Here is a 25,612-nt window from a genome sequence, read left to right as displayed (position 1 = left end):
TGCCAATTCCTTAGTAGTACAACATTGACATTTTTTCGTACATACATTTACAATACAAATTCGCTGTGTCCGGTGGTGGCGGGTTTAACGACACATTTAGATTGACGCAATCTCACCAAAAGACCTCTTATGGATAATATTGCTCGCGAAAGCCGACGTGTGAAACTGACTCCCAGGCCCACGAGACGTACATCTAATGGCGAGATTAAAGAATAGATCGCACGCGATTAATGCGGATATTTCCCACAGACGCGCGGTGTAACCTTGCTTAAAGGGCCGCCGCACAAAACCCTCTATGGCTACACGATGCCTGTCCGTGTGAAAAGAACTCGGCAAAGGCGACGATTTTACTATCTCATTTTGTCCATCGCGCATTCCGCTCCAGCTGCCCCCCACCGCGCCCCCCCCCTCCCCCCCCGTATGACTTGGATTGAGCCACGGCGTGTTCGCCGCTCGCCACGGAAGTGTCCTGGTTTCGATCCCGGCACGCCTTCCCGGTTGACACCACGGGTGTACAAGCCATGAGCTACGCGCCGTCCACTTCGGAGAGAACTTTAGAGATCCTGCGATGACATTCGGAGATAGAGTTGAACATTGTGTGCCGTGAACAATAGAACGAGTTACTCGCGTGAAAAAACAACCTATCGGGGCCCTTCTGAAAGAGAGTCTTGACTCGTGGACTCGGGGTGAAACCTTCCGGGCTCATATAAAAAAGCTGCATTGCCCATCGCTTAGCGGTCTCATTTTCATGTTTTGACCGCCTCCCCCCACCACCACCCCAACCCACCAACTACTCGAGACGGCTTGTGTGTCATCAAGTGAAGGTTGTGATACAAAAAAAGGGGGTGCTGACGCTTCAGCAGGGGGAGATTATCCCCCCCTCCTCCGACGCTACGTGGCTGGTTTGAAAATGAAAACGTGTATCTTGGAAGATTCGGCTTCGTCTGTGAGCAGAGGGAGTTTGCGTCTGAGCCGTCACGTGCCCTCTCCCCTGACAGGGCAGCCTCATCAACTACCTGAGGTCACGGGGTCGCGCGGGGATTACCAAGGTGGAGCAGATCACGTTTGCGCTGTGAGTCCTCACACATCATCGTCGTTGTTGTCATCGTCATCAGCATCGTTCGTAACCATAGTGATTCTTAATCATCACTAGCACTGCCCTCGCATTTGTATGGGTGACGTCACGACTGTGCACTTGCCTGCGCATCAGCCAGCCAGCAAAAACTTTTTTGTATAATATAGTATGATCATCATCAATTCAATGGAGGTCTCATTGCTCACTTGGCCCAACAGTCTCAGCGTACTTACGGATGTATGCCCGTTTCTGTGTGACGACACGCGTGTGTATACGTGTGTGTGCATGTGCGCGAGAATGCGTGTGCGCGTGCACGCGTGTGCGCGTGCACGTGTCTGTGCGTTTGTGTGCGTGCGCACATCCAAGTGTGGGCGGGAGTGTGCTTGTGCTTTTGTGTAAATGCACGTGCGAGCTCGTGCACGTACACGTGTGCGTGCATTTGCGTGCTTGACTGCACGTGTTGACGTGTGTGTGCGTGCGTGCGTGAGCAGTCACGTGTGCGAGGGAATGGACTACCTGGAGCAGCAGAATTTCGTGCACCGTGACCTGGCGGCCCGGAACGTCCTCATCTCGGAGGACATGACCGCCAAGGTGGCCGACTTCGGCCTGGCGGGGGAGCGGGGCAAGGGCAGCATGACCAAGAAGCTGCCTGTCAAGTGGACGTCGCCGGAGGCGCTGCGCAAGCACGTGGGTAGCCCGCCGCAGCGATACCTCTTGCTTGCCCGCACGCTCACTCGCTCGCTGTCTCCCTCGCTGTCTCACTCGCTCGCTGTCTCCCTCGCTGTCTCCCTCGCTGTCTCCCTCGCTGTCTAGACTCCTGTCTCCCTCGCTGTCTCCCTCGCTGTCTCCCTCGCTGTCTCCCTCGCTGTCTCCCTCGCTGTCTCCCTCGCTGTCTCCCTCACTGTGTAGACTCATGTCTCCCTCGCTGTCTCCTTCGCTGTCTCCCTCGCTGTCTCCCTCGCTGTCTCCCTCGCTGTCTCGATCTTTCACTCGTGATGTAGCCGGGACTCGCAGCCCAGTCACGTGGGCAGCGTCTGTAGCCGCGTGTGTTTGTGTTGGGGGCAGCATCGGGGGGAGCGAGCAAGCCGTGACAAGGGTGTACATGCATGGTCATTTAATTGGAGGGCCAGATTGTTTTGAGCAGTGGATTCAGCACATCAACCAGACCCGAGCATTAAGTCTAACCTAAATGGCCGGCAAGACATTAGCCATGATTCGAACCACATCAGCCAATCGGGCCGCAGCTTTAGTCTGAGCCCTAGCGCTAACCCCAGCCGTGGCACTTCACCCTTCACCATTTTTCGTTGCCTCAGTAACGTTTCATCTTCAGGATGCCGGCGTAATTGCGTCCGTGAAGAGGCCTCCAAGTTTCGCCAAAATGAACACCGGACGACGTTTTTTTAAGAGTCAAAGGTCAAAGCGTCTCCCTGTTCAGTTGAGCCACAGGTGTGCCACTTGGCTCAGCTCCAATTGTGGCCCCGAACCAGCGGTGGGAAATTCCACATCCTTATGGCAGGCTCCAGTATAAATGACAGTCTGAGAAAGTACACACTCCGATAGGTCATCTTGATAAGGAAGAGAGTTGATGTCATTAAATATGTTGTCACTCCTGCCCCGACTGCCAGGGGCGCTTTAAACTCTTTGCGTCGGCACTGCCGGTCGCGTTAGCGCCCATCGCCCTCTGCTGGTCGCTCGCGGCGGCAGTGCGAGTGCCGGCGTGGAGCGGAGGAGATTCGTCCTCTCGCTCGCCGCACTCACTTCCTGCTACATCCACGCATGGCCCCACGACGTACATGGCGCAGAGCGTATAGTGACGTATGCGGGGCACCGTGTAAAGCGATGTATATGGTGCATCGTGCAGTCTCCAACAATTATTCACTCAATCTCTTGAGCCTCTCCCTCTCTCTGCTATGTTTCATTGCACACGGAGGAGAACCATCGCCCCCCCCCCCCCCCCCCAAAAAAAAAGTCTCCTGTTATATTCGTTCCCCCTTTTAAGAGGCAGTGCCATTTGAAGGAAGTGTTGAAATGTCGTTAAAAGTCCAGCTTTATTTATTAAATGTGGCTTGCTACTGTACTCGCATGGCCCCTCCATGGCACGTGGGCCTTGGTGTTTCCAGGAATCGCTGACACGTTGTGTGCTCCGAGTGTTCGCATCTTGAGATTGGCTCACGATGAGCTCTGGGCGGTTCCTGGCAGTTGTCTCAAATCAGCCGTGGCGAGGGAGGGCCTTGAGGGTTGTTATTCTCCCCACCACCGGAGCTCGTGTAACCCAAGTCTCGCATAAACCAAATTAACACGCGCATTTGAGTTGGCTCATGTTTGAGCCGGATTGATTGGGGTGAACGCTTATTCAGGGTTTTTTTTACGCTACTTATTATAGAGCGACTTGGGATGCTCTGCATGAACAACATTCAAAAGCAAATTGCCTTGTATTGTATGATCAAGTACACGTGACGGTGGGGGTTTTTTTTCTTCAAAGGAAATTGCAAACGATGATTACGATGATTCGCATTTGTGCGTGGATGCAGGAATTTTCCACCAAGTCAGACGTGTGGAGTTTTGGAATCCTCCTCTGGGAAATTTATTCCTTCGGCCGCGTGCCCTACCCCCGCGTGGTGAGCGAGTGGCAGGATATTCACCAGCGCCACCATCACTCACCAACTCACCTACCACGCACACAGACCCATAGATGCACGCAGGGACCCATAGACGCACGCAGGGACTTATAGACGGACACAGAGACCGATAGACTCGCACACAGACCCATATACGCACGCAGACACCCTTAGACATGCACAGAGACCCATAGACACACGCAGAAACCTACAGATGCACCCAGAGACCCACAGATGCACGCATATACCCATAGACACACAGAGACCCATAAACTCATACAGATACCCATAGAAGCACAGAGCAACCCACAGCCTCACAGAGATTCCCATCGACTCGCACAGTGCCCAGTATCTACCCGTCTACAAAACAACAATTCCTCCAATTTTTGAACAGCGTCTTGAGATGCAGCCACGTGTAGCCACACCTCCGACTAGCACGGTTGGCTACGTACGGTGGGAAAGAAGTTCTACATACATACAGATGCGATGCAAACGCTGTTCTATACGTTGCATCCTAACCTCGTGTTTCCTCGCCGATCCCCCCCCGCTCTCCCCCCCCCACCTCGTGACCTCTTGACCTCCGTCGCCGCAGCCCTTGAAGGACGTGGTGGAATACGTGGAGGATGGCTACCGCATGGACCCCCCCGAGCTGTGCCCCAGCACTGTGAGCAGCGTCATGACGTCGTGCTGGCACGTGGAGCCAGCGTGTCGGCCCAGCTTCCGCGACCTAAGGCGAATCCTGCAACATGAGAAGATCCACGACGAGTTGCAGAAGTGCTGAGAGTGGCACCCGCGGAGGGTTCTGAGTCCGTGGGGGTAAAGGGGTGGGGGCGGTGGCGGGCTGGGGGGATTTAGATCAGGGAAGAGTTGCCACCTGTCCCGGTTTTGACAGAATCGATTTTATTTTTAGAGGTAGTTGTTTTTCGGAACTCTGCGAGTCTTCCTGGGACGTTACTTAAAGATTTCGGTTATTATAATAATCACATGGCATTTGAGGCAATGCATTTGTGTGTAGTTTTCCCCTCTTCTGGCACTGTGAAATATTCGTATTGCCATGGTATGTCTAGGTTTGTTTTTTTTTTCCTCCCCAGAGGTGGCAAACCCTAGATGGCGGGAGAGGTGGAGTGGCAGTGTGGCCATGGCGGAGGGGTGGGGGGGCCATGAGGTTTTTCGGGTGCCCCCACCGTCGATCAGCTTCGTCCGTGTCCCTGTGTGGCATCGCTCGCTTGACCATCATCAGCAGTACACACGCGAGACCCGAAGCACGGGCCAGGCCTTGGGTCGTGTCGGCATTTTGCCGAGTTTCTGGAGCTGCAACAGATCCGTCCACACGTCGCGACTTCTTCTCAGCCCGAGCGATTTTTCGCCTGAGGTTGTCGCGCCGGTTTATCCAACGATTCACTCCGATAGCCGCCACCATCCCGTCGTGTCGGCGAGTACTCTCAAGTCTCGAGTGTGTATTTGTTGAAGCAGGGTGAGAGCTCGAGAGAGGGAGAGAGTCTTAATTTGCAAGAGTGGCCTGGGTAAGCAAAATGACAAAAGCAAAAACATTAAAAAAAAACTCGGTACAGCAATGAAGCAAATGGAAAAGAGCAATAGGAGCAAAAGTAAGAAATTTAAAGTAGTGCACGAACCATAATGACGAAGGTAAAGTTCATTTCCAGTAACAAAAGTTGGCTCAGAAAAAAATACTTTAAAAAGCCATTCGGAATAAAAATGTTGTTGTCCTTCCCAGCACCTCCGACTAGCACGTTTGGCTACGTACGGTGCAAAAGAAGATCGACATACGTACAATATATTTTTGGTGATTCTTACATGAGTATGCAAACAGACGGAGGATATGTTAGGTGCATATAACCAAACTCTGGACTCTAGAGGTATCAGCTGGCAGGATATAACTTCCTGTAGCATCACTTTTTGGACAGCTCCTTCTTCTTGGTATCCATAATAAAGAGTTTTCTTTGAGTGAGATTGCGTAAATATATAAATGTGTCGTTAAACCCGCCACCACCCGAGACAGCCAATTAGTAGTAAGGTTTGTCACGTAAACAAAACGCGCCAATTAGTTACTACTTCAGCACACCGGTGTGTTGGAGAGTAAACCCACAACATTTACAATTCGGGTACGACGTTTCGCTGGTGATTACAACCAGCCTCATCAGGCGACTAGCCAGAATTGTGAAGAATATTAGTCGTGAAAACCCACGTGCTAAACCGACTACCAATCTTGGGATGTCACGGTTGCCCGTGATTGGCCTGTTGATGAAGCAATGTCCTTATCACCTGGTCATTCAAAAAAACTTCGGGCAACAGTCGCTATGCTACTGCCGAGCTAAATGTGTTACGCGTGGATGTCGGTTTAAAATCTAAATATGTATGCTTACGTAACTTTCTGTCGATTCACGGGTCTCCCACTTACATAGCCAGCAAGTTGTTTTTGTACCTACTCCAAAATGTAATCCATCGGGAGGTGATGGGGTTAAATCAATGTAAAAGCTCTAATTTTAAATAAAATCTAAGTGTTATTATACAGTACACGCGTGTTTTGCAGTGCTCATTTTCGAGGTACAGGCGCAGCCCTGCAGTGTCCTGTTGCAGCCGCTGTTGATGAAAGGGCCCCCTCTCAGGGGGAGCTCTGGAATATCCCATTTCATCGATGGTTTTGTGCCTAGGTATCTTGAAAAGGTTTTGTCGTACCCACAATTTACGCCACCGTAATCGACCTGACGATCGATCGACTATCTTTGTGCCTATTTATATTTCAGAGTGGTCAGAGGCGGTGGTGTGACAGGCGAGAAATGTAATAAACTTGTGCTATTGTTTCAATCGCCGCGCCCGGAGATAGAATCAAACCGGCCACCTCTGGATGGCGAGTCTGCTGCGGCCAGCCTTTTACACCATAGCACCTTGTAACTAATCCAAAGTCTCACTTATTCTCTGGTGACAGCCGAGAGACTTTTACCTTCAGACTTAAAGACGTTTCAGTTTTATGATTGTGGAGAGTTCGAGGGAGTACATTTTACAGTTGGGTTTGTAAGATAAACATTTTCTGAGGTTATTTTGTTATCAAGAAGGACGTAAGCTTTGCCGTGCTGCCTTGTTTGCCAAGTCTTAAAATCAATGATTAGCAGAATGCGTTCTCTGTCTCCACATGTTTTAGTCCACCATCCTCTGATTTCACACAGAATCCCAGACTTTGAGTACCAGAGGGGCCCAAGAATATTGAATCATTGCCAACAGGGCTCGCTTCTTTCCTGCACCCTTCAAAAGGAAACAGTGATTCGTAGTAAGTGTTGTTTTAATGTCGTGTTTATATATCTGGCCAAGATTCAACTGAGCCCGATGTCGTGCCCAATACAGAACCCACGTCTCATTAAACACACGATCGATCACTAGTCATACCGTATGGATCCCTTGTTGCATCAGATGCACCATCTTCTTCTCGTGTGATGTAGACCTCTTCCAATCGCTTGGGATCACAATGCGAGACCAAAGAGAACAGCACGTGCGTCGGGGGTGAAATGCCAAGCGAGGGAGTGCAGAGTTGTTTAAAATGAGTGGCCTTGGGTCAGGACGTGTCGTTGAGAAGGGATGGTGGCCAGAGGTGAAGGCTGCCGAACAGCGGCAGCCGAAGGAGGAAACGTGCCTGTGGCGACGGGCCCGCACGCGGAGATGGAGTGGCGAAATGAGCTCGAGTTTTAGGAGCGAGAATTATTGTCAGGGGATGGCGGCAGCTTCATCCAGCAGTGGATAGAACATTCCTGGAGAACAAAACAACAACAACAACGTACAAAGATGTGGGGTTATGAAAATCCGTTTGAGATCGAGTCGCTATTTCAAGGGGACTCTGGTTACAAAGACAAATACGGAAATAAAAAAAACGAAACCCCAAATAACCGAGGCGAGACTCACGGGAAATTTTTAACCCGTACTGTATTATCCAGATTGTAAGACGCTCCAGAAAGTAAGACGCATCCCAAACTTGTTCCCTGTGTCAATAAAGTGATAGGAATGTGGTCTCTAACACACACAACCTATCGGAGTATTAGACGCACGCGCGCACGCACTCCCAACTTTTCTCAAAATAACAAAAAGTGCGTCTTATTATCTGGAGAATACGGTAGCAGGAAAATATCAACCTCACAAAGAAGTGTACACATTTCAGTAACTGTAGCGCACTCGTTTGTGATGATTGATGACGGCAATGCTGACTTGTCACGTTGGAAAGAATATAAATGGCTGAGTCTGGCTTAGCCGGACGTGTGAAATTGATGGGTGGTGGTGTAAGAGGGGAATTCGAAGTCGCTTTGCTGTGGGGAAGTGAAAATGCCACGGAATTATCCAAAGCAGTTGATGCCCGCAAACCTTCCCCGGCGTTTTTTTAAATAAATAAAATATAACACAAATTATTAGATGATGCCGCTGCTGCGTTGGCAGTGGTGCAAAAACAACACACTCAACACGGTCGTCAATAACACCGCGACTTTAAAAGGGGGGGAAAAATAAATATACATACATTATGTATAGATAAGTTTTTTCTCGCAGTGTTATTGACGGAAAATGTTGTCTTTTTTTTTTAGGGACGCGCGCTAACGTTTAAATAACTGCGCCAGAGTGGCGAGTGAAGCTTTCATAGCCTCCTCAAATATTGAAGGGCAGCGAATCCGACGCCCGTGAGAGGCGCGTGTGAGTTGCACGGCGTGAGACACCCCCCGAGTGAGTGAGGCTCTGCGTTGAGATTTCTCATCTCCCCCCCCCCCAACTCCAATCCCACCACGCGCCGCCTCCCTACCCCCTACCCCCCTCCCACCACCGTCCCCGATGCATACGTGGCACCAATACACCCACAGGCAGCAGCGCGAATTCTAAACGACTCCCACATTGCCGATCATTAAAATCGTATAAAATCATCATCGTCAGCAGTCATGGCCAATCCACTGCTGGATGAAGGCGTCTTCAAGACGCATCCGCCTCTCGCCATCCTGCGCTCTGGCGAACCCGCACAGCACCTTGCACATTAACTAATATCATCGCTCCATCTCCTCCTCGGTGGTTGCACTCTCGGACGCGTTCCATTCCTCAGCCGCCTCTCCCTTATTATGATTAGTATTATGATTAGTATTATGATTAGTATTATGATTAGTATTATGATTAGTATTATGATTAGTATTATGACTCTCGACCCTCCGAGCCGGGACGCGTCCTGTCCATGCCACACCGACTTTAGTTAACAGTTTAAATGCCATGAGCTTCGCGTGTTCTCACATCCACGTTGCTACTCTTTCTGCCAATGTAAATCGAAGCAAGCAAAAATAACATATTTCAAATATATATTAGAATCAGAATATTCATTTCATACTGGAGGAATCCGATGAGCTATAAAGCTCTGTTTTCACATATGTCCAGTACATCCCTTTATCAATCCACTGCTGGATCAAGGCTTTCACACGCCTTTCGGTTGTATTTGGGGGATGTTTGACCATAATTCACCACGCTGGTCAGTGCGGGCTCATGAAGGGCTGGGAGGCCCAGGACAAGTTCAGATATCGCTCGCCACTCACTGATGTTGGCCGTGGCCGGGAATCCAACTCAGGTTTCCAGGTCCATTGCGGCAATGCGCTAACCACCGCATCGCCACTCCACCCCGTTACCTGCACAGAGCTCACCGTTAAAATGCATCCTTACTTTGGAGTCGATGCCAAAATAAACAATCGATTAGAGATCCCAATGATGATTATCGAGAGACCTCCCCTTCTCTCCATGCTCTCCGATGGTGATGATGGTGGGGATGGTGATGATGGCGGGGATGGTGATGATGGTGGGGATGGTGGTGATGGTGGGGATGGTGATGATGGTGATGATGGTGGGGATGGTGATGATGGTGGGGATGGTGATGATGGTGATGATGGCGGGGATGGTGATGATGGTGGGGATGGTGGTGATGGTGGGGATGGTGATGATAGTGGGGATGGTGGTGATGGTGGGGATGGTGATGATGGTGATGATGGTGGGGATGGTGATGATGGTGGGGATGGTGGGGATGGTGATGATGGTGATGATGGCGGGGATGGTGATGATGGTGGGGATGGTGGTGATGGTGGGGATGGTGATGGTGATGATGGTGGGGATGGTGATGATGGTGGGGATGGTGGGGATAGTGATGATGGTGATGATGGTGGGGATGGTGATGATGGTGGGGATGGTGGTGATGGTGGGGATGGTGATGATGGTGGGGATGGTGGTGATGGTGGGGATGGTGATGATGGTGATGATGGCCAGGATGGTGATGATGGTGGGGATGGTGGTGATGATCACGTGCACCTCGCCTGCTTGAGCCGCTTCGACTGTGTTAACAACCTCGGACGACGCTGAATTTGCAGATGCGCCCATCCGATTAGCGCGGTTGGCTACGTACGGTGCGAAAGAAGTTCAGCATGCAGCACATACAGGCGCGTCACGGAAGATGATCGATCCTCCAGGTGTGTCGCTCCTCTCCCGTGTCAATCCCCAGTGTCTATCTCCCATTGTCTCCCTGTCCCCTATATGTTGTCTATCTCCCATTGTCTCCCTGTCCCCTATATGTTGTCTATCTCCCATTGTCTCCCTGTCCCCTATATGCTGTCTATCTTCCATTGTCTCCCTGTCCCCTATATGCTGTCTATCTCCCATTGTCTCCCTGTCCCCTATATGCTGTCTATCTCCCATTGTCTCCCTGTCCCCTATATGCTGTCTATCTCCCATTGTCCACGTCCCCCACCCACCCACCGGCTGTCTCCCCGCTCCTGCAGTGCCGCCTGTGTCCACGGGAGGGCGCTGCGCCCCGCGTCTGCGCCACCACCGCCACCGTCGTCGGCTCAACGTCACCGGCCGGGTCCAAGCTCCACTTAACGGGTTGCGAGGCCGGGAGCGAAGTGCAGCCGGTAACGCGAAACCACCTCAACCACCACCACCACCTCAACGACCACTAGCAGCATCACCACCACCACATCAACCACCACCATCATCACCACCATCACCACCAGCATCACCACCACCACACCGCTACCGTCATCACCACAACACTACGAGCGGCAGATAAATTATCATCGGCGGCAGCAGCACGCCACCACCACACACTAACCACCACTACCACACACTAACCACCACCACCACACACTAACCACCACCACCACACACTAACCACCACCACCACACACTAACCACCACTACCACACTAACCACCACCACCACCACACACTAAGCACCACTACCACCACCACCCACTAACCACCACCACCCACTAACCACCACTACCACCACCACCCACTAACCACCACTACCACCACCATCCACTAACCACCACCGTCGGCGTAGCATCACCGCGACTCGACCCATCGCCTCCTCCTCAGTCACGAACTCCACCATGGCGCTGCACGTTCGTGACCCGGACCCCCATCGCTGCACCACCACCACCACCTCATCATCATCATCATCGCAGCGACTGCTTTCCCTCATCCCCAACATCACCACCACCATCGTCATCATCGTCACCATCGTCCTGGGTGCCGTCACCTCGTCACCCATGGATCTCGGCCCCACGAGGCGGCCCGAGCCTCATCTCAGCTTCTCTGGACCTGGGCTCGACCACGAGGATGGGGTGATGGCGAGATCGTGGCTTCTGCTTGGAAGTGAGCTGATCATCACCACCACCATCATCATCACCAACATCATCATCATCACCACCACCAACATCACCACCACCAACATCACCACCACCAACATCATCACCACCAACATCAGCAGTGCAAGTCTCATCAGCAATAGCAGCATCACCATCAGCAGTACAAGTCTCATCAGCAGCACAAGTCTCATCAGCAGTGCAAGTCTCATCAGCAGCAGTAGTAGCAGCACCATCAGCAGTACAAGTCTCATCAGCAGTACAAGTCTCATCAGCAGCAGCAGTAGCAGCATCAACATCAGCAGTACAAGTCTCATCAGCAGTACAAGTCTCATCAGCAATAGCAACATCACCATCAACAGTACAAGTCTCATCAGCAGTACAAATCTCATCAGCAGCAGTAGCAGCATCACCATCAACAGTACAAGTCTCATCAGCAGTACAAGTCTCATCAGCAATAGCAACATCACCATCAGCAGTACAAGTTTCATCAGCAGTACAAGTCTCATCAGCAGCAGCAGCATCAACATCAGCAGTGCAAGTCTCATCAGCAGCAGCAGTAGCAACATCACCATCAACAGTACACGTCTCATCAGCAGTACAAGTCTCATCAGCAGCAGTAGCAGCATCACCATCAGCAGTACAAGTCTCATCAGCAGTAGCAGCATCACCATCAGCAGTACAAGTCTCATCAGCAGTATAAGTCTCATCAGTAGTGTAAGTCTCATCAGCAGCAGCAGTAGCAGCAGCATACTTCTTCGTCAGTAGCAGCAGTAGCAGCACTATATAATCAATACTAACAATGGGTTGTCATCAACAGACAGCAGCAGCTGCATCATCAATAGCAACATCGGCAGCAGGAGGGGCATCAATAATCACCATCCTCGTCTTGATCTGTTACTATTGATTATCACATTGCTTTGTCGTTGCATCTGAGTGCCGATAAAATGTATAACATTTTGTGTTCAAGTTAACGCGAATCTGGACCGTTGTCTGTCACAGAGTGGTTCTCCAAGTGATACATTTATCGCCCACGGAGGAATTTCGTTAATGATGATGGGCTGTATCAATGGACATTGCTCTGCAACCACAACTTTTACTCGTAATTTGTTTACTAGGAGCCGAACTCTCTAACCACCGCACACCCATCCAGCCCCAGGTGGATGGGTGTGCGTCGTGGAATGAATCGCGGCCTGAGATTTGTCAAAGGTCATCAACCCGAGCCGTGGACTCGCCTGCCACGTCACTCGGGCATGGCCACATGGAGCCTCTCCTCCACACAGCGGCCACATGGAGCGCCACTCCACAGCTGTCTCTGGCCAAATCCGCGGCGTGCTTTCACGACGACACCATTCCGTTGTGCTGTACTTATGCTCCGACGTCTGTGGCACCCCCACCCAAGGCTTCACCACCCACACGCTTCAGCACATTCACCAGCGTGGCGTGGAAGTGTGATCACAATCCCCAAGCCCCCTCCCCAACGAGCCTGTAATGGCGTGGGGGTGGGAGGAAGGGCCTCCATGCGAAAATAGGACCTACTTGGCACCTGTCATGGGAACGTGGAATTTACATGAGCGGGTCGGGGCTACCAATGACAGAAGATGTGGGACCACCCCCTCCCTCCCTCCACGTGGCCGGTTTGACAGCTCGAGTTTAGACTTTGGCTGAGCCACCGCTTGACAGTACTTTTGAGATAATAAATAAAGTGTTACTGTACATGCTTTACATCACGTGGCCAGAGTGCGTTCCCTTTACTGGACGTGCAGTTACTGTGTTTGCATGTAGTCCGGTAAACGGCTTGGAAGCTCACTGCCCGTCATCATCGTTGCGATGGTGGGCTGCTAAAGTGGGTACCAATTTGTGGAAAGTCAACAGAGACCGAGCCCTGCCATAAGAATGTGGAATGTCCTTCATTGGATCAGGGTTCCCAACACAAATGATTGAGCACCACGCATGCCAGCGCTCGGTCAAGCAAGTTGACTCGTTGGTTTGAGTTGCTGATGTGTTTATCACAATGCACTGTTGCTGCTGCATTGCCAGCCTCAGTGAGTCTCAAGACTCCTTTTTCAAGAGGGCCCTGCATTCAGATGTTTGGCCAGTCTTGTTTTGTTATTGGCGTATTGGAATATCTGACGAATACCTATGCATACAGTGCGAGGGGAAAACACTCAAGGAATCTACGCAAATGGATAATTACAATCCAATTTGTTGTGCTTGCCATCTGGCCACTGCTGAACCCACCGGGTTGGGAGTGTTGGAGAACATGATCTCGCCACGATCCACAAACCGTGCCACCGGAAATCTTGAAGGCAACTTGTTCTGTCTGAGGATGTCCCAGCACATGTCTTATTGAAATACAACATTTAAACGAAAAACTGTAGAAGAAGAAGAAGAAGTAGTGAAATATAGACAAAACAAAATTGTCCTTAATTGGAGACGTTTCGTTTTTCTTCGCGTGTCCGTCCGCGCAGACGCCATGGTCACCTCTGAGCAGGCGCGCCTGGTGCCGTCGCTCCGGGAGCAGCACGGCTCCGTGTGGACCCGCAACCCCGTGGCACTGCCGCACTGGGAAGTGGAGGTGACGCTGCGCGTCACGGGGACCGGCGGCGTCGGTGCCGACGGGATGGTGAGCGGTGGCACCGGCTCGCACGCTCGCACGCACGCACGGCTCACCGGCCGTGAGCGGGAGGGAAGGGGGTTGGGAGGTGGGAGGTGGGGGGGGGGGCGGTACCCAGAGGGGCACATTTTGGAGGGGGCAAATCATTTTGGTAAAAAAAAACAAGATCGATTTGGCACATACATGAAGCTTTTGTCATGCAGTGTTACGTGTATCTGAAATTAAATTTTCGTCGAGAATTGTGTTTTACCAATTTACAGTTTGACATGGGTGAAGATGCTTTGGCGTCGCTTTAAAACTCACGGCTGTCGTTAGACGCTCGTGATTCGATCACTTTGTCACGATTTGGGTCCACGGTCTAAATCGCGAATAACAACTATTTTCGTCTCTTTTCTTCTATTCCAGTAGTCTTAAGGTAACATATAACTGCATATTGTTACACTCGGATCATTGCTTTCTTGTGTGAGGTGCAAAAGTGCTTGCCAAGCCACCAACATTGGTGTCATTGTGGTTTAGTGACCTGTGCAACAGGTATAAACGTTTAGACCCCTCGCCTCTTACATTCAGAAACGCTAAACATCACCACCATCATCCTCAAGCACAATCAACGAGTAAGTCCATGCACCAAGCATGTTCTTACCCTTGCACAGAGAGACCCCTTTGGTGATGGGTGAAGGGTGTTGAGGGTTTAACCTTTGCATTAAGTCAAGGCCGCTTTAAGTGCGTGTCAACTGATGAGCTCATTCCTCAGAGTTGGCACCACATGATGCGGAGGACGCCGATTCTTTCCACAACACCACAGTCGTTTTCCGCTCACTCTGCGGGAGTGACCGAAGGGCCCTTTGTTGTTCGCTTGGTAACAAAGTGGCGGGATGTTGCCTACCTCGCCTGGTATTCAGGAGGTCGTGCGTTTGATCCCCGACCCTGCCGTTTGTATATTTGGAGTTTGCGTGTCTCTATCCCCCATGGTCGCCTGGATTTGTATCCGTGTCCTCCTGTTTTTGCATTTAGAATATTTTACTGCTATAAATGTCCACGTGATAAGCCACTTCTATGAGCGATCATTTGTGATAGCCAGGTCGCTTCTGAAAACGAGTTACATAGCTCGGTGGGCCTTCCCTGGTAAAATACAAATTTGTTTAAATATTTGACTTAAAACTTTCGTGACTGCAGGAATTCATATTCTTTGTTTCTTTCAGTAAAGTTCACGCAGATAGAAAAAAATAATAATGAAAATAAAGTGAATAAAAATAATAAAAATACAATAAAATTAAACGTAATAAAAACAAAAAAATAGTTTAGTACGGAGTGGACCTTCGGTGAACATATAAATATTATCGGCGCCGATGGACTCCCCGCCATACGGAAGAAGAAGATTTCTCGCAATCCCAGGCCACACCTCTCCCGTGCCTCAGCGGCTGCGAGATGACGCAAACGTCCCGCTTCAGGTTCTGCTCTCTGCCGCGCCGACAGCGCCGGCCTCTGCTCACATCGTGGGGCGGGAGCGGGCCGGAGGGAACGGAGTCGGTTCGATGTCGCTGCGAAGTTTTTTTCTCGCTGGTGCTGCGTGGCTCTCCGACGCGTGTCTGGGTTGTGCCGCGCGTCGACCGGCAGTGCTCACCGAGTCGTGTTTGTGCTGCAGTCTTCTTCACGGATTTTTTCAGAGGCTGGGCCGCTTTCGCCGATAAGACACCACCAGCGTGAAGGGCCGCCACGCATTCGAAACCATTGGGGGTTTAATTTTCGATTTAAAGCTTTCGTGACTGCAATGATTCATCTTCTTTGGTTCTTTCGGTAAAGTCACGTAGAATGGGAATAAAATAATAAATTGATAAAATAAAATAACACAATAATATTCTCACGACGTTTCGGCCACAACACAAGCGGCCTTCATCAGGTGAAGGGACGAGACTGTCTGGTAGGACAGCGCTGGAGTGAAAGAGCCACGTTCAGATCACGACCTTTAAGCTGTGTGAGAGGAAACAAAGCGCCTTGACAAAGGAATTAGCATATAATTTAGCATTGAAATGGCTGAGTGATTAGCTTGTGACTGGTCACAGAAATAGCTATGTTAAAAGTTAAAGCATACACATCCGCAGAGGCACCCCTTGACAAAGGAATTAGCATAGAATTTAGCATTGAAATAGCTAAGTTAAAGCATACACATCCGCAGAGGCACCCTTTGACAAAGGAATTAGCATAGAATTTAGCATTGAAATAGCTGAGTGATTAGCTTGTAACCAGTTACAAACTAATCACTCAGCTATTTCATGCTTTAACTTTTAACATAGCTATGGGGGGGGGGGGGGTTACTGCGATAATCAGCGACTGGGCGAAGACCGTCGGCACGCTTCTTCACTTGAGAGTGCGACTTAGCCTTGGGTGGCTGAAACCTGGGGCTTGAACCCAGGGTGTCAGCGGCGCTGGCTCAGTTTCTGCAACTCGGACATTGAGTCACCTGGCCACCTCGCTCACCGGCGTTCTAGATCTCGACGCTGTTTCTGACAACCCCTTGTCTCTCCCCGTCCATCCGGGTGCCCCCCCCCCCCATCTCTCCTCCGCGCAGGCCCTGTGGTACACGGCGAACCAGGGCTCCGAGGGACCTGTGTTTGGCGCCGCCGACCGCTGGAACGGGCTGGGCGTCTTCCTCGACTCCTTCGACAACGACGGCATGGTGAGGCCCGGGGACACGGAGAAGCCCAGGAGTTTGTGTCGACGCTCTTCTTGTGTTCCCCTCTAGCGTCCCACTGTCTTCTTGTGTGCATCTCACACAGTTCAAAGTCTAATTCTGTGTTCCCAGCTCACTGTCATCTCTCTTCCCCCACACCTCCGGTTAGCAGGGTTGGCTACGTACGGTGCGAAAGAAGTTCAACATACATACATACATAGTGTCCTATGTCTGATGCTAACTTGAACTCTGTCCCACATTTGCCATGCATCTCTATCGCCATTTGTCTCACTTTCCACGATCTCCCTGTGCCATCACCATAACCTCATCTCACCAACCCCTCAGGTTCTTAATTATAAATCACTACCCCCATGTCTCCATCTCCACGTGTCCTCATTTTAACTTTGAACCACAGTGTGTTAACTCACTTTCACAGGCACTCACCCACACACGCACATTCACCCACTCAATCACACACTCATTCACCTTGATCACTCTTGCAAATGAGACTGCTATGCTGCTCTCTTGAGTTCTCAGCTGGTTTAACAAAATCATCTTGAAACTTGTACCACGGTTATTTAAATGTTACATCGCGATGTCTCGTGCCACGGTGGCGAGATGTTGACTCCCTCGCCTGGTATACAGGAGGTCGTGGGTTCAAACCCAACCTTGATGATACCTGTACATTTGGAGTTTGCGTGTCTCTCTCCCCGTGGTCGCGTGGATCTTTCTCCGGTTTCTCCCTCCACATTTAGAAACATGCGTTTAGAGAATTTGACTGCTATACATTTGCACGTGATAAGCCACTTCGTTGAGTTATCAGTTGTGGCCAGGCCGCTTCTGAAAACGAGCTATATAGCTCAGTGGGCCTTACCTGGTAAAATAAAAAAAATATAGTTTTAAAAAGTCTCACCGTCTGCCCATGCCCTCGAACGCTGCGAACTCTGTGTGGGCACTTCGATGATCGTGAGTGACGTGCCACGCCGCTTGTCTCGTTGGCGACCACAGAGGAACAACCCGATGGTGCTGGCGCTGGTGAACGACGGCACCCAGAACTACAACCACCAGACGTGAGCGCCCGTGGGAGGGAGCGTGCGAGGTGTCAAGGAGGCTATGCAGGAGGCTGTGTCGGCCGTGTGTGGGCAGCTGGTGTGTTTGGATGGGTGTTAGGTGTGTGTAAAGAGGCTGTATCGGCTGTGTGTATGCGAGTGAGTGGTGTGTACAAAGGGTGTAGCTGGAGGTGGTGCGCGTTTGCTCTCGTGATGTGTTAATTAAGCCGCGTGTTTGTTCCGGTGAAGTGCTAATGCTGTAGAGTTCAGCTACTGGTGTTGAACAACACACTACAAACTGCACAGCAGAGAAATTCTAAACAATGCAAATGTCACGATAAATATAAGAGACAACAAGAAATATATTTTTTTAATAGAACTTGTCAGCTCGGGGCAGGGGCGGGGGGGTGCAGGGGAATTTGCTCGGGAAAGGGGGGGGGGTGCGGAAGGTCCCCCCCCAATTGTCACGTGTCTCCACTCGCTCCCCTTGCTCCCCCACGATCACCACCCAGGGACGGCATCACGCAGGCGCAGGGAAACTGCGTCCGGGATTTCCGCAACAAGCCGTACCCTGTCCGTGTCAAGGTCTCCTACTACCGGAGCGCGCTGACGGTGAGTCCGCACGCCGAGGGCGCTGAGCTTGGTCCTTCTTTGCTTTTGTCATTTTGGTGACCCAGGGTTCAGTGTTGAGCACAAAGAGCGACTCCTCTCTCCTGGTCTCTTTCAGTTCTCACCCGGTTAAACGAAACAGAAGGAGACATTGAATGCTGGGGGTGTTACGTGTTGCGTGTGCGGTGTTACGTGTTGCGTGTGTGGTGTTACGTGTTGCGTGTGTGGTGTTACGTGTTGCGTGTGTGGTGTTACGTGTTATGTGTGTGGTGTTACGTGGTGCGTGTGTGGTGTTACGTGGTGCGTGTGCAGTGTTACGTGTTGCGTGTGTGGTGTTACGTGTTGCGTGTGCGGTGTTGCGTGTTACGTGTTGCGCGTGTGGTGTACGTGTTGCGCGTGGCATGTTTGTATGGTGTCTGCAATGTGCATGTGTGTGTGTGACGCGTGGTGTGCTGTGGTGGGGTGTGTGCAGGTGATGGTGAACTCTGGACTCACGCCCGACACCGAGGACTACGAGCCGTGTGTGGCTGTGAACAACGTGGTTCTGCCTCCGCAAGGATACTTCGGCATTTCCGCGGCAACTGGGGGTTTGGCCGGTACAATACAGCTTACAACACGCAGGCTTACCAGCTCAGATGCTCACCATTTCACAGGCTCACAAGCTCATCAACTCGCACGCTCATCAACCAGTACATTAAATTACTCAAAAGGTAACTAATTCAAAGGCACATCAGATTACAAGCTCAAAGACTCACCTGCTTACAGGCTTACGATGATGATGATGATGGTTTTATTGATGATGACGGTAATGACGATGATGATTGTGATTATTGTGATGATAACGGTGTCCCGTGATTGTTCCGTCACAGATGATCACGACGTTCTGTCGGTGCAGCTGTACAGCCTGGTGGAGCCTGGCCAGGAGGAGGTGAGTGGCAATGGTGGTGATGAGTGGTGGTGGTGGTGAGAGGCGGTGGTGGTGAGAGGCGGTGGTGGTGAGGTGTGAGTGTATGCGGCGTGGTCGCATCGACTGGGCTCACAGATGTCCCGTGTCGCTCGTGCATGGTGTGTGTGCGTGTGCATTATATGATTTGTGCGTTGTTCATGTGTGAGTTGCGTGTAGTTTTTGTGCTGTTTGTGAGTAGTGCATGTATATGTTGAGTGTGGTTGGCGTGTCGGCTGTGTGTGGTTTGTGTTACGTTGTGTGCGTGTACATTGTGTTTTGGTTTAATCGTGAGTCACGCACGGTTTGCATTCCTTCTGAATGGTGTGCATCTGTGTGTACATTGTGTGTGTACATTGTGTGTGTCTACATGGTGTGTGTGGTTTGGAGCGAGCCACATGCAGTCAATGTGTTCCCTGTGCGCACGACGTATGGTTAGTGTGTGCGTCACACGTGACGTTATGGTTCCCGTGTTGCTTGTGCGTGATGCTGCACGATGCTAGTTGCGTGCACGCTCCACGTGCCGCACACAAAAGAAGCGGAAGACCCCCCGTACAGCCTGAGCAGACTGTTGGGGCAGGTGCTGTTAGCGAGCGCCCATGAAGGCCGGCACGACACGCACAAGCACACGCACAAGCACACGCACACGTGTATACGCACACGCACACGTGTATACGCCATTTCTCCGTGCGCTCACAGCCGCCGGTGGTTCTCGTGCCGGGCGCTGAGGGACAGACGCTCCAGGATGCCGCACAGGCAGCTGGGCCCGAGGGAGCTGTCAACGCGGGGGCCCAGGAGGCGACAGAGGCCAAGGAGGTGGAGTGGGCCCCGCTTGAGGCCGCCGATGAGCAGAGGGAGGGAGGTAATGGTCAATCGCTCAAACTTCGTGCAGGGCTTCGTTTTAGCTGGGCCTTGTCCGGGTCGGCAACCCGGAAAATATTTCGGCTACCCGGCACACCACATCCGGTATACCTTTCACTACGACTTTAGCTACTTCAGGGTATTGTTAGCGGTGACGCAGGGCATATTCGGTGAGAAATTTAAGCCCTGGCCTTGGCGATTAAGACTTGGCATATTGCACAGAGTAATAGCGACAAAATCACACCGACTACTCCCAATCTCGGGAGTTGAGCCCTGTCCGTACCTAGATGTAGGATTCATTGCTTGCGTGATACACCAGGTGTTATAGGCTTGGGCTATGAGATGGCCAAAGGTTCCTGCGTCAAAATGTCAGCTGTGTGAATCCGTGGCGACCTCTCGCCATGCCCAGGAGCGACCGCGGGAGTCTATGTCGATATCGAGCGCAGCCTGCAGCAACTGCTCGAGGGTCAGAACAAGGTCCACATGGAGATCAAGCAGCTGGGCCGCAGCCTGGGGCTCGTGCTGGAGGAGCAGCAGCGCCAAGTGGACCTCCTGGCCCACACGACCACCGGCCGGCCCGGGGGGGTCAGTCAGGCAAGCAGCTACTGCCACCACCGCCACCGCCACTGCCGATGCAAACGGCAACACTGCCGCTTCACCGCAACCACCAACACCACCACCGCCATGCCCTCTGGCTCCCAATTGTCAGCTATGATCTATTCAGTGCTGGGTGATCGTGATCCTGCCGCTTAACAATCCACCAGAGCACCTGCACGAGAACCGATCTCATCGCTCCGTTGGCTGGCCTCATCCCATCGAGCAGCAGGTCCTGCCCCAGCCCACCACAAACCCTTCTTATTTTTTGCGTGGAGATATGGATATTTGAAGGAGGCACAATGTCCGCTTGCTTATTTTGTTAACCACACACAGACACGCGCCCGTGTGCGTGTTCAAATTGAAGACCTGCAGTCACATTGTTTAGCTCTGAGTTGACAGTAATTTCAAATTGTGTTCCCTGTCCTTAGCGTTTGCTCTGTAGTCACGTGTGTGTGTGTGTGTGCGCACATGCGTGCTTGGGTTGTTTGGAGCGGTGGCGCAGTGGTTAGCGCGCTGCGCTACGAACCCGACGACCCAACACCGGTGACGATTATCTGCAGCGGTCTTGGGCCTCCCCTAGGTCGACTCAGCCTCAATGAGTACCTGGTGCAGTGTGTAAACATCGCCAATGGGGAGACGGGTAGTCGGGCCTTCACAAGTGCTACTCGCTCACAGCACTTGCCCCAAAAGATCTGTTGTCTTCGCGAGTTGATTGATGGACGATTATAACGGTGAGCGATGATGATCCTTCTCACCTTCCCTCCTGTCTCCCCCCCCCCGTGTCAGCCGCTGGGAGGGGAGGCCCTGGAGGAGCTGCAGAGGCACCAGCAGGAGCTGCTGCTGCAGCTCTCGCACCTCCGGTACGCCGTCGGTTGCCGGGCCAGCGCTCGCCACCGTTCACCACATTAACCACATTAACTCCTCGCCAGAGACGACAATTTTGGCCGCATTGTTTCAAGACGAGAAAACTCTACACCGGTATCGATTTTCGATCCCAACCAGTTTATTTGTGCAGTCGGGCAAGGGCTTTTTTTATGTGGAGAGATAGACTGTCATTTCGTTTTTTATGTTATCCACGACACTCGTGGTTATGTTGCGACATAAACAAGGATGCACACACACACTTAAACACAAATACTAACGTATATATATTTACTAACGGTGCATACATGTAAACAAATGTAAATGCACACACACCAACATGAACATAGCACATGGATATCCACACACACACTGATATTGCGTAGGTGCAGCAAACACCTATAAAGGACAACATTAGGACGTGGTGCAACTCGCAACCACATCTGACCACCTTTGCCTCCCCTGTGGTGATATTTTCACAAAAAGTAATTTAAGGCCGAGTCGACCTATGGGAGACATAGAAGCAGTTAACATATCTCTCAGTGACGTTGGTCGTGTGCTGGAATCAAACTCTGGTCGCCGGGTTCTTAGCCCACCGCACACAACTGCTCGCGTGCGTGCGTGCGTGTGTGTGCGTGTGTGTGTGTGTGTGCGTGTGTGTGTGTGCGTGTGCGTGTGTGTGCGTGTGTGTGCGTGCGTGTGTGTGTGTGCGTGTGTGTGTGTGCGTGTGCGTGCGTGCGTACGTGTGTGTGCGTGTGCGTGCGTGCGTACAGGGGTGCGGTGGAGGAGGTGTCGGCACACGCAGGCACGGCGCGAGATGCAGCCGCCGTGGGCAGGGACAACCCTTACGACAGCACGCACCACTTCACCCACATCCGCGACACGCTGGAGCTCGTCAAGCGAGACGTCGGCAGCCTGGCTCAGCGGCCCGTGGTCAGCGTCTCTCCGCTCGCTTCCGTCCAGTTCGGCACGAACATATCAATAATAGTGATAGCATCGTCATCGTCGATGCAGACTGCATCTCTCACAATCGCCGAGTGACACGAGCTGGAAGGGAGCAGCCAGGCGGCGAGACGGCGCCGGCGATTGCCCAAGCTCTGCTGTCCCAAGTTCGTAGTGGCAGCCACGTTGCCTAGCGGCGAGTCAGCTTCCTGCGCCGGTGGTTTAATGCGCCGTTACTTTGATCGGCCCATTTGTGCAATCGGCTGAACGATGTAACAATGACAATACATGTTTCATTTTGAAGGGAGAACCCAGAGAAATAGCAATGGTCAGGGGCCTTTAATTGGAACGCTGACAATCAAGAATGTCGAATCCAATATCTGCCGTGCGGCCCGAGATAACCTTTCGTTTAGAAAGTCGCCGCGGATGGCAATGCCCATCGTACGTCACCGGTTCCCAGGCTACGAGGCGCTTCACACGGCAGTTGTACGTGTACATGTTTATCACGGTTGGCTACGCACGGTGCGAAAGAAGTTCAACATACCTGTTGACCCCGTGTGTGTGTGTGCGTGCGTGCATTCATGCGATCGCAGGAGCAGCCCATGCGCTGCCCGGAGGTGCCCCCCCCACCCTCGTGCCTGCCCCCTGCAATCTTCCTGCTCTTCCTGGCGCTGCAGACGATCGTCATCCTTGGCTTCCTCGCGTACAAGTGAGGACGCGCACCTGCAACCTCGCCGCTCTTTGGTAGACGTGTATGTGAGTGAGTTCCGGATTTTGCGGTCTGAGGGTCCAGGACACAGGAGGATGTGGGAAAGTCTAATTTGCAGGATATGCAGAGAGTGTGGCCAAAAAGCTGGCATACAATACGATTCGTTACAGCTGCAGGGAAAACTGCACGGCACACGGGGTACAACGATGCTTGCCAAGGGTGTACTTGATGTGTTGATGGGACAGGAAGTGCGTGCTCTGCAAAATCGTGACAGGATGCACTGGCAGAGAGACCTGGGGGCACGTGTGGATGGTGGTGAAACGTTGCCGTGTGGATGGTGGTGTAACGTTGCCGTGTGGATGGTGGTGAAACGTTGCCGTGTGGATGGTGGTGTAACGTTGCCGTGTGGATGGTGGTGTAACGTTGCCGTGTGGATGGTGGTGTAATGTTGCCGTGAGGAGCGGTTAGCGCTACGCTGTGCTACGAACCTGACGACCCACGTTCAATTCCTGCTCGCGGCGAACACCAGTGACAATTATCTGAACCGGTCCTGGGCCTCCCCTAGGTTGACTCGGCCTAAAATGAGTACCTGGTACGATGTGCAAACATCGCCGCTAGGGAGACAAAGGCGGCCAGGCGTGGTGTTGGCCACCCACCCCCTCGTGTGCCGTGTCAGCCCTTATAGGTGCTTCCCTAACAGCACTTGCCCCTACAGTCTAAGGCGATACGGGGGATCTTTAGCTTTGTAATGTTGCCTCATCTTTTCAAGAACCAGGGAGACATGACCCCTCCTCTCATGTTTAGTGTTTATATACAATGGGGACTCGGTCTGAAATTGTCAACTTAAATCAAAAATGTAAAAATTCACAGGCAAAGATGTAAAATGAAAGTTGGAATTAGAAAAAATCCATCTTACCTTAAGGGCGTAGTACTGTTTTCCTGGTCACACATGAAACGGGGAGAATTAGCATCTAAAATCCAAGCGGTACACGCATATTTAAGCTATGGCCAATGGCATAAAACAACATCTAAGCGTGGCTTCTCTCACTCCAGCGCTGTCCTCCAGACAGTCTCGTCCCTTCACCTGATGAAGGCCGCTTGTGTTGTGGCCGAAACGTCGTGATTTTTTGTTATTTTATTTTCACCTACGTGACTTTACCCAATAGAACCAAAGAGTATGGATCCTAGCAGTCACGAAAGCTTTAAGTCTAGAATAAAACAACTTAACCGATTTTTTTATAACTTAAAAAGCTTTGCACTTTGTATGCTGTTGACCTTTTGCACCGCCGGTAGCCAACCATGCTAAGGGGAGAAACTTTGGCTCAGTGGATGGTGACATGGATGTAGCAAAATGGCAAGCTTGGAAAAAATGTGTTCCTGAATGTGTTTTATGCAGTCTCGAGTGCGGCCTTGCTTTGTCGTGACTGCGGCGTCACCAAGTCGTGTTGCCAGGTTGTGACCACGTGGCTTCGACCACTGGACTCTCTTCATGTGCAGGAACCACAGAGACGCTGCGGCAAAGAAGTTTTTTTGAACCGCCACAAGCAAGGGACGCAAGCCACCACAGCAACGGGGAACGTTTTCTATCGATTGGTTAAAGTTTAATTGAAAAAAAAAATCGAATTGAAAAAAAACGTTTTCCTTTTTTTTTACAAAAAACGTTGCACTGGGGAGGAATTCGTTGTGATGCCCAGTGTCACCATGGACCGTGTACCCTGGAGTTAGTTTATTTTTTACCGTAGAATATTAGCGGCTGCAGAAAAATGTTTTGCTGCACCTCGTGCCATCCGCATGACAAACCGACTCAGGATGAAGACTGCACTGCAATGTCCTGTTTGTATTTACAAATGTGTGTCTGTCCAGTCCCTTTGTAAGTGGTTCCTGGCGCGTAGAAATTCACAGCAAGTGGATAGATATGAATTTCTCTTTCGGAGGAAACCTGTATTATTTGCGTACGACCGATACGAACGCATGCTCTGAAATGCGACGTGAACGTAATAAGACCGTGGAACTAAAAATTACCTTTCAATGAATCGAAAAACTAAGCAACAAGCATAATGTAAAAAAAACACGAGAAATAAAGTTTAAGTGCATGATATGTTTTGTGTTTGTAACTTTTGTTTTAAATGTCACTGTGTTAATCACCTCTACCATTAGTTAACATGAATACCTAATGAAAGACAAATTACCCTTGAATCACAAAGTATAGCACAATGGCCAATGAGTTATAGCAATGCAAGGCCTCTGTTTATGAAGAAGTTTTATATTTACATTCTATCTCATGGACTAACTGGCAGTTACAACCTAACCTTTATCCAGCGAGAAAACTGATGGTCAAGTATGGTGAAAACATCACCACCTATCAAAACTACAAGCAAGCTGCACCATCTACCCCACAATGCCCTT

General features: G+C 51.2%; 3 protein-coding genes across 11 annotated transcripts in view; 2 read left to right on the top strand and 1 right to left on the bottom strand.

The window, feature by feature from the left end:
* LOC116940864 (tyrosine-protein kinase CSK-like) overlaps nt 1-6,228 on the top strand; it is a 30,149-nt gene extending 23,921 nt beyond the window's left edge. For all 7 annotated transcript variants that reach the window (XM_032951174.2, XM_032951166.2, XM_032951183.2 and 4 more), the window contains 4 exons: nt 999-1,072; nt 1,567-1,762; nt 3,607-3,693; nt 4,286-6,228. In XM_032951174.2, coding sequence (XP_032807065.1) covers nt 999-1,072; nt 1,567-1,762; nt 3,607-3,693; nt 4,286-4,474 — 546 coding nt within the window. In that variant the 3' untranslated portion in view covers nt 4,475-6,228. The remainder of the gene's footprint in view (nt 1-998; nt 1,073-1,566; nt 1,763-3,606; nt 3,694-4,285) is intronic.
* A 361-nt stretch (nt 6,229-6,589) lies between these two features.
* On the bottom strand, nt 6,590-10,470 carry LOC116940882 (uncharacterized). Its single transcript, XM_076067667.1, has 2 exons — nt 9,255-10,470; nt 6,590-7,454 (listed from the first exon to the last, which is right to left on the bottom strand). Exon 1 carries the CDS (start codon nt 10,081-10,083, stop codon nt 9,409-9,411), a length of 675 nt encoding a protein of 224 aa, XP_075923782.1. The 5' UTR covers nt 10,084-10,470; the 3' UTR covers nt 6,590-7,454; nt 9,255-9,408.
* A 78-nt stretch (nt 10,471-10,548) lies between these two features.
* Nucleotides 10,549-25,304, top strand: LOC116940854 (protein ERGIC-53-like). Of its 3 annotated transcripts, none has more exons than XM_032951153.2 (13): nt 10,549-11,360; nt 13,822-13,976; nt 16,534-16,641; nt 17,644-17,705; nt 18,197-18,296; nt 18,766-18,889; nt 19,163-19,221; nt 19,936-20,098; nt 20,507-20,691; nt 21,481-21,554; nt 22,329-22,488; nt 23,091-23,253; nt 24,704-25,304. In XM_032951153.2, the coding sequence occupies exons 1-12, from the start codon at nt 11,096-11,098 to the stop codon at nt 23,208-23,210; spliced, it is 1,575 nt and encodes a 524-aa protein (XP_032807044.1). In that variant the 5' UTR covers nt 10,549-11,095; the 3' UTR covers nt 23,211-23,253; nt 24,704-25,304. The 3 variants fall into 3 exon arrangements, with proteins under 3 accessions (XP_032807044.1, XP_032807034.1, XP_032807026.1); XM_032951143.2 differs by having other exon boundaries at nt 10,550-11,360; nt 20,507-20,682; nt 23,091-23,206; XM_032951135.2 differs by having other exon boundaries at nt 10,550-11,360; nt 23,091-23,206.
* Nucleotides 25,305-25,612: the final 308 nt, after the last annotated feature.

Source organism: Petromyzon marinus, chromosome 1, assembly GCF_048934315.1.
Source record: "Petromyzon marinus isolate PM22_M1 ecotype Great Lakes invasive population chromosome 1, UKy_Petmar_22M1.pri1.0, whole genome shotgun sequence".
Lineage (NCBI taxonomy): Eukaryota > Metazoa > Chordata > Hyperoartia > Petromyzontiformes > Petromyzontidae > Petromyzon > Petromyzon marinus.
The sequence above is the reverse complement of the archived record's forward strand: the minus strand, read 5'-3'. Positions and strand labels throughout refer to the sequence as shown.